The sequence below is a fragment of the Solanum stenotomum genome, chromosome 12 (assembly GCF_019186545.1).
Source record: "Solanum stenotomum isolate F172 chromosome 12, ASM1918654v1, whole genome shotgun sequence".
Classification (NCBI taxonomy): Eukaryota; Viridiplantae; Streptophyta; class Magnoliopsida; order Solanales; family Solanaceae; genus Solanum; species Solanum stenotomum.
The window spans coordinates 30303254-30312600 of NC_064293.1; the positions used below are offsets into that span (position 1 = coordinate 30303254).

Below are 9347 nucleotides of genomic sequence, written 5' to 3' on the forward strand. Positions count from 1 at the left end.
CAGTAGATACACATTAGATATATGTAATTTGTATGGCATGTATCTGGTATATGTATATCAGATACTGTTGAACAAAATAATTCCCATGTTATCCTTGGTTCACAACAGCTACAAGAATTGAAGAAGGCGAGTGATGATTTCAGACAAAGCTCCAAGTTTAAGACATAAATAGAGCAGTAGCTGGGTATATATATCTTGGACACGTGGAATGAAATCTCAACATTGATCAAGAATGTGTTGGATGATTTATAGTCATCTGATTATTTTAGCTTCTAGAAGTTTCTGTAACAAACTTGTAAATATTCATTTAGATTTATTTATTTTTAGGCAAATAGAAATTTTACAGCTGTATAGTTTGTTACGAATAGATTCCTTTTGTATTAGCATAAATACTGTACAGATTTCAATGAAAAGACACACAAAATTTCTCAATTATTTCAACTCTTTCTTCATGGTATCAGAGCAGGAAATCTGATCCTAAATTTCCTGATTTCATCTTCCTAATTCTTCTTCTTTCAACGCTATATCTGCTGCTATGGTTTCTTCTGATGAAACTCCAGCTATCACTAACTCAGGATCCAGTTCTAAGGATTGTAATCACCATCTTTTCCTTCATTCCTCGGATTACCCAGGAATGAGTCTTATTAATTTCACTTTTGACGGCAAGGGCTATGGTGGATGGCGTAGATCAGTCCTGATAGCTCTCTCAGCAAAAAATAAGATTGCTTTCATAGATGGCTCTGCTTTGGAACCATCTGCAGATTCACCAGACTTCAAACCTTGGAATAGATGCAACGACATGGTGTTGTCTTGGTTGCTGAACTCTCTATCCAAGGAGATATCTGGAAGTGTCATATATTCGAAGACTGCACGGGACCTCTGGGCAGATCTGGAGGCACGTTTTGGCCAAACAAATGGGGCTGAACTCTATCACCTGCAAAAGGAGCTAAGCGACTTAGTTCAAGGATCAAGTGACATAGCAGGATATTTCACCAAATTCAAAAGACTGTGTGATGAATTGGAGACTCTAAATGCTGATGTTAACTGTGGATGCACTTGCTCTTGTGGAGGTAAGGCAAAAATCACTAAGTCTCTACAAGATGAGAGGCTTATTCACTTCCTCATGGGTTTGAATGATACATATGCAGCTGTTAGAGGAAAAATTCTAATGCTAGCACCTCTTCCTAGTGTTAGTCATGCTTATTCTCTATTAATTCAAGATGAGAAACAAAAGGAGGTATATGTTAACAATCAATATCCAGGAGACTCCTCTTCTTTTTTAGCTGCTAAATCTCAGAGCAAGTATTCAGGGAACTCTTCTTCTTATCCAACAGCTAGTTATCCGAATAACACATCAAAATTTGAAAACTATGACTGCAAAGAAAAAGCAAAATTTGTTAATCACCTGAGGAGAAACAATTTTGCTTGCTCTCATTGTAAGAAGATTGGACACTCTATTGATCAGTGTTACAGGATTGTGGGGTTTCCCCCTGACTTCAAATTCACAAAATCAAAGAGGCAACAAGGTGGTGCACAAAGTCATGTAGCATTGGCAGATGGAATTTCTGGACAGTCTATGGATGATGGACATGGTGTTGGGACTCAACATCTCTCACAGGAGCAGTTCACACAGCTTATCCAACTCCTGAACCATGTCAAGGAGAACAAATCAACAAACACACCAATATCAGAGGCCACTGCTAATTCTGTTGCTTATGCTGGTATAACTGACCCTTTTCATCATTGCATTTCCTGCATTCATAATAGGACTGCTTGTTTGACTCACATTAAATCCAACTCCTGGATCTTAGATTCAGGAGCCTCGGAGCATATGGCTTTTGACATCACCATTTTTTCTAATCTTACACCTTTGTGTATGCCTTTAACTGTGAATTTGCCAAACTCACAACAGGTAAAGGTAACTCACAAGGGTAATGTCAAAATTCTTCCTAATCTAATATTGAGAAATGTCCTTTTTGTTCCACAATTTCACTACAATCTTCTCTCGGTTCAAAGACTCTGTCAACAATGTGATTGTTTACTAATTTTTTCATCTGCAAATTGTGTGTTGCAGGCCCCTTCACTAAGGAACCCTCTGGTTCTTGGTAATTCTAAGGATGGTCTTTATTTTCTCCAATCCTCAAGTGTTTTATCTAGTTCCATGTCTAAGAAGTCTATTCCAAACAGTAGTTTAAATTCCAGTATTTTACCTATTTCTCTTTATGGTTGTAGTGAAAAATCTAGTATGTTTCCTATTTCTAGTAGTGTTTCAGCAAAATTAGGAGAAAAGATTGATGTATCACTGTGGCACACTAGATTGGGTCACTTGCCTTATTCTACCATGCGATATATAAAATCTGTTTTTCCCGATTCTCTTTGTGATTCTAAAGTTCCGTGTGATGTTTGCCCTTTGGCAAGGCAAGCTAAACTGCCTTTTCCTTCAAGTTCCATTTCTTCTAAACAACTACATTTCTTATAAATCAATTTCCTTCCAGAATTCTCAATTTTAAATCACCTTTTGAAATACTTCATCAGCTGGCTCCTACTTATTCCTTTATTAGAAATTTTGGTTGTTTGTGTTTTGTTTCTACCTTATCAAATCACAGGAGTAAACTAGAGCCTAGAGCAACAAGATGCATTTTTTTGGGATATCCCACGGGAAAGAAGGCATATAAGGTCATGGATTTATCAACTAGGAAGGTATATCACTCTAGGGATGTTGTTTTTCATGAAACAACTTATCCTTTTTCTTCTTTTATACCTTCATCTCCTATTTTTCCTCAATCACATGTATTTGTCGATTCTCTTACAGATTCACTTACTTCTCCAAATAACCTCAATGTTCCTTCCACAAATTCACCTAATTTTCCTTCTACACAGTCTACTCATTTTAGTTCACCTCTTCCTACCTCTATTTCCTCCTCTTCTTCTCCCTCACCTCTCAATTCTCCATCCATTCCAGTACGAAAATCACTCAGAACTTCAAAACAGCCTTCCTATTTGCAGGATTATGTCTGCAATGCTGTTCATTTTACTAATCTCACATTTACATGTTTTTTATCTCCAGTTCAAACTCCTACATTTTCTTTTTCAGCCCTTTCTCACACTAATCAGAAACTTCTAAATTCCATATCTAGCATTTCGGAACCTCTCAGCTATGCTCAACATCCTGGCTGGATGCTGGCAATGAATTCAGAGTTTGACGCTCTCATTTCAAATCAAACTTGGGATATTGTGGAACTTCCAATTGGTCACAAAGCTTTACCTTGTAAATGGGTCTACAAGGTAAAACATAAATCTGATGGTGGAATTGAAAGACTCAAAGCCCGATTGGTTATAAGAGGGGGATACACAACGTGAGGGGATTGATTTTCATGAAACATTTTCTCCGGTGGTAAAGATGACTACCATTCGTTGCTTATTTACTGTGGCTGTCAAGAATGATTGGAGAGTTTATCAACTAGATGTTAATAATGCTTTTTTACATGGAACCTTACAAGAGGAAGTATATATGAAGTTTCCACCTGGTATGGAACCTCCTCACCCAAATCTGGTCTGTCGTCTAAAAAAATCACTTTATGGGCTGCGACAGGCATCCCGACAGTGGTATGCCAGATTGACTGTTGCTCTTAATTTCAAAGGATATACATTTTCACTCAATGATTATTCTCTCTTTTATAAAAAGGTAGGGACTTCTGTTTCTATCGTCGCAGTCTACGTCGATGACATATTGTTAACTGGGAATGATCCCACGGACCTACATACCCTTAAACAATTTCTTGATCATGAATTCAAAATTAAAGATCTCGGGGAGGTTCACTATTTCTTGGGAATGGAAGTCCTTCGAGAGTCTCAAGGACTGATTTTGAGCCAACGGAAGTTTACTTTTGATTTGCTTGCTGAATTTGATACTCCTAAGTCTCCCTCTATTTCTTCTCCTCTTGATCCATCCCAAAAACTTCGAGCAGATGAAGGGGAGCTTCTTTCTGATCCTAGTATATATCGACGTCTCATGGGAAAATTGAACTTTCTTACCCATACTCGTCCGGATCTCTCTTTCCCAGTACAACATCTCAGCTAATACATGCAAAATCCTCGTTTGCCTCATTTTCTTGCTGCACTTCGTGTCATTCGTTATCTTCGGTCTTCCCCAGACCAAGGTCTTTTCTTTTCTTCAAATCTTTCCTTCAAGATCCTTGCTTTTTGTGATTCTGACTGGGGATCTTGTCCAGACTCTCGCCGCTCAGTTTCTGGTTATTTTATCAGTCTTGGCGACTGCCTTATTTCTTGGAAATAAAAAAAACAGACTTATGTTTCCTTGTCGTCCGCTGAAGCAGAGTATAGATCCATGCGTCGTGTTGTGGCTGAGTTAACATGGTTGGTTCGTCTTCTTGAAGATATTTCCGTCATTCCAATTTTACCCATTCCAGTGCACTCCGATAGTCAATCTGCCATTCATATTGCCAAAAACCCAGTTTTTCACGAACGAACCAAACACGTCGAGTTGGATTGCCATTTTGTCCGACAACAATTTCTTTCTGGCTTGATATCTCTCTCTTTTGTTCCGTCTCCTTCACAGGTCGCTGATCTCTTTACTAAACCCCTTTCCGGACCATCTCATCGATCAATCCTTGCCAAGTTGGGTCTCACTACTTTCCCCTCCAACTTGAGAGGGGGTGTTGAACAAAATAATTCTCATGTTATCCTTGGTTCACAACAGCTACAAGAATTGAAGAAGGCGAGTGATGATTTCAGACAAAGCTCCAAGTTTAAGACATAAATAGAGCAGTAGCTGGGTATATATATCTTGGACACGTGGAATGAAATCTCAACATTGATCAAGAATGTTTTGGATGATTTATAGTCATCTGATTATTTTAGCTTCTAGAAGTTTCTGTAACAAACTTGTAAATATTCATTTAGATTTATTTATTTTTAGGCAAATAGAAATTTTACAGCTGTATAGTTTGTTACGAATAGATTCCTTTTGTATTAGCATAAATACTGTACAGATTTCAATGAAAAGACACACAAAATTTCTCAATTATTTCAACTCTTTCTTCAAATACATGGGAGAATGCCAAGCGAGATGGAAGAGAGATGGCATGTAATTTGTATGGCATGTATCTGGTATATGTATATCGTAAAATACACATTGCTTAGTCAAAGGAATATGCACATGATGGAGAATAGATGAAAATGTGCACTAAATACTTTTCGAAAACTTTACTCCAATCACCCGTATAAATATTTAAATCGTGTACATCAACATATACATTTCAAATTCAAAGTGGTAATATAAGGTCCACAATCCAGAATGCATAGTAAACTTTTACATATTGCTTATCGATTATCTCCATTACATGTCAATGCAAAATATAAAAAACATCTTATGCATGCTATGGAAAATTATAGTTTTATAATATATTGGACTAATTAAGACAAACGTAGATTATATAGCTAACCTCAATTTATTTTAAATTGAAACATAGCTATTATTCAGAGAGTCACGTATTACTAAATTTTTATATTATATATCTTCCTCTTCTAGAGTTAGTGTTTTATAATATTCATTCGTGTAATTTATAAATCAAAACTTTTATTTTTTATAAATCTAATTTACTCATGCCAGTTTAATAGTTCTATATTTTTCTTTTTTTATTGTATTGTATCATTTAATAAATTTAGCTAGCTATAGTTCATTCAAACGAGAAAGTAAAAGGAAGAGTTGGGTAGTCCAAACTCCCAACTGCTTCTTTATGTAAAAGTAAATAAACAAATAAATAATACTACTAATAAAGAGAAAAAAAGCTTTTTATTGGTTTGTTTGTTAATGAAAGGCACCCCAATTCATATTAAACCACTCAAGCAAATTGCTTTCTATTTTCAATTTAAAGCAAAATTAATCACTCTTAGTTACTTAGTAGAAGAAGTGTGATTAATGTTGGATTGGGTAACAACTTCCCAGTCAGAATAAATTACTCTATACAAAAAAGGGAAAATTGTATATAATAGCAAACTATTAATTCAAATTAAATGCTATAAATATAGTTTGATTTAATTGTACCTCATAGCAAACTGTTGCTATTTCACCTCTCTCCTGGTGAATCTCGCTCGCCACTCTCGTTCTCTCCCTCACCTCTCTCGTTTTTTATACAAACGCAAGTGTATAAAGTGCGTTTGTGTTTGTATAAAGCGAGAGAAAATTGTATATATACATATATTTTCGTTCCCCTTTCTCCCCTCTCCCAGATCTCGCTCGCCACTCTCCCAGATCTCACTCTCTCACTCGCCTCTCTCACTTTATACAAAAAACGCAAATTGTATAAAATGTGTTTGTGTTTGTATAAAGCGAGAGAAAATCGTATATATACATATATTTTCGTTCCCCTCTCACAGATCTCACTCACCACTCTCCCAGATCTCGCTCCCCACTCTCCCAGATCTTGCTCTCTCAGTCGCCTCTCTCACTTTATACAAAAACGCAAATGTATAAAATGCGTGAAAATTGTATATATACACATATTTTCGTTTCCCTCTCTCCCCTCTCCCAGATCTCGCTCGCTCACTCGCCTCTCTCACTTTATACAATTGATCTTTTTGTATATGTATACCAAAGTAGATTATACAACTGTTTTCTTTTGTATATGTATAGCGAAATATACATATTTATGTTTGCTATTGAGCCCAATTATGCAAACTTTGCTATAGCATACAAATATGAATTTTGTGTTTGCTATATATGAAAGTTGTTCAATATAAAAAAATGAGGCTATACAAATGGTTAACACTACACTACTAGATAAGAATCATCATCATTAATAACAAAATAAAACTTAGCATTTTGGTCATGACATTTTTTTCACTTTTTTCGGAGTTGAACTCTGGACAAACACGTTTGATTATAAAATTTAAGAATTGATCAACTTTCAAAAATTTAAGAATTTGAAAAATAATAAAAGGATGTTTTCACATTTTACACTCCAAATACTCATGAAAAGTCAAAAACAACTTCAATTTGTATTCTTAGTCAACTCCAAAAATTAATAATTTTTTACTCTGAAAATAAAAAATATTTTTTAAAAAATTTACAATGAAATATGACTAAAACGCTTAGACATGTATCTCTATCCATCCTGATAAAAGACTTAATTATCCATATTAGACCGAGAACTAACAACATCAAATTAGATATGCATTTTGATCCGTTCTCTAAGATTAGCAAGGTAATTCATAGCCATGTTACCTTGTCTATAAATATGGACAAAATAAATACGCTTAATAATTTGATGCATGTGCCAAAGGATCTTTATTCAAAATTTAAAAAATTGTAAAAGTAAAATTTGTAATTCAAGAAAGATCGGCAAAGTGTCCATATTTATATAGAAAAAAAAAATTGGTTTTAGGTGAAACATTTTAGTCTTACATATATTCGGTCTTGACTAATTTAAAATTCAAAATTATATAGTCCTTTCGGGTTATCATAATCAAAATTGTAATTTATAAATCAACGACAACACATACTTTCTTCTACATTAATGTACATATATATTTGATCACTCGCAAAAAAACAATCACAACCGTTAGTTATATACCTATATATACAAAGTATGTAATGTATAATAGTGTATAAGGATGTATATGCAATATATTATACAATTTTTTAAAGATGATAAAAAGAGAAAAACAAAGAGGGTTCTATGGTAGTTTGGAGAAAAAGGTAAAAAAATAACTTTAAAATATATTTGGCTTTTTGAAATTCAATCTAAACAAAGTAAACATATAGGAGTACCTATTTTAAGTGGAGAAAAAAATTATTGGGCTATGCTCATTGTAAACTGTTTGTTTGGGCCGTACATATGGATAAGTATCCCTTCCTTTTGGGCTCATCAGTTGGGCCGTAAATAATGGGGCTTTCTTCATTAAATCCATTGAAATGTACATTGTGAAAAGCAAATATTTGAAGTTCTTGAAATATTTAAAAGGAGGTCATGTTGTTTGTTTGTCTTTGAATTTCAATAAATTAAATGAAGTGATAATACATAAACGTGCTCTTTAACTTGGTCTAAATAAACATCTATGCCCTCCAAATTTAGATGAGCACAAGTAGACACTTAAATTTATATAAAGTTGAACGCATGATGCCATATGTAGGACTGAAAATCGCCACATAGGACGTGTGTGTGTCTATTTGTTTCAATTATATACAAATTTAAGTATCAAGTTGTGCACACCTAAAGTTGAAGAGCATAGATGTCAGTTGAAGCCAAGTTAAAGTGCATTTTTCTGGATTATGCCTTGAATGAAATTAGGAAACATATAAAACAAGTGGAAAATAATCATATTTTTGTTTTGCTTAACAATATAAGGATATAATAATTAATAAGGAATCGTGGATTCTTTGAGTTCTAATTCGACATTTTCCTTTTAAAATCATAAATTAATAGACTTGCTATATACTTGCACCTCTCAATAATTTGAATCAGGCCCAAGTTTTCATTAGCTGTGAAATCCATCTATCAACCCAATATTACATTGGGCCGAAGACCCGCTTAGAATAGTTTCTCAATCTCTTGAGGATCCAAAATTGGATCTCACTATGTCGCTCCGAAGGAATTTAGATGAACCTCTTGCACCCACGATGTCCCTCCCTGATAATATAACGTGTCTATTACTTAGGTTTGAGAATAGTACGGGTGTACAAAATCAAATCAAAAATCGCAAATCGAATCAAATTGAAAAAAAAATTCAACTAGTGATTTGGTTTGACTTGGTTTGGTATTGGAAAAAAAACTCAATTTTATTTGGGTTGGTTTAAATAAAATAAAAAAACAATCTGAGACCAAACCAACCCGACAGTATATATGTAATTTTAAAATTTTATTTTATACATAAAAATATTTACTTTGATATAATTTTTAAATATTTCTTATACTTTTACATAGTTTTTATCCTTTAAAATATTATTTCAAGTTTGAAACTTAGAATTTTGAATGGTCCGAAAAAGATTATAGTCCATAGATGTTGGTAATTATAATAAAGGTTAACAAAATCAAATTAATAATAATGCAAAAGGAAAATCAATTCAACACTAAGAATGATAATAATATTGAATATTTGTTCTTTAGTTTTACATTGGTTTAGACAATTAAAATACATAATCTAATTTTAATTTTTCCTTAGCATTTAGTCATGTAACTAATACTTATTAAACTTATTTTAGCATGATTTAGTACTTTTAAATTATGATCATTTTCATTATGACTTATTAATTTGCAATATTTGTTTTACACGATTTCATTATTATTATTTTTTGTTGGATATTTTAGTGTCATTAATCATATCAT

At 33.6% G+C, this 9347-nt stretch overlaps 1 protein-coding gene across 1 annotated transcript; it reads left to right on the forward strand.

Annotated features, from left to right (window-relative positions):
• Positions 1 to 535: 535 nt before the first annotated feature.
• Positions 536 to 3360, forward strand: LOC125847308 (uncharacterized). Its single transcript, XM_049526957.1, has 4 exons — positions 536 to 1721; positions 1812 to 1918; positions 2075 to 2418; positions 2607 to 3360. The coding sequence occupies exons 1-4, from the start codon at positions 536 to 538 to the stop codon at positions 3358 to 3360; spliced, it is 2391 nt and encodes a 796-aa protein (XP_049382914.1).
• Positions 3361 to 9347: the final 5987 nt, after the last annotated feature.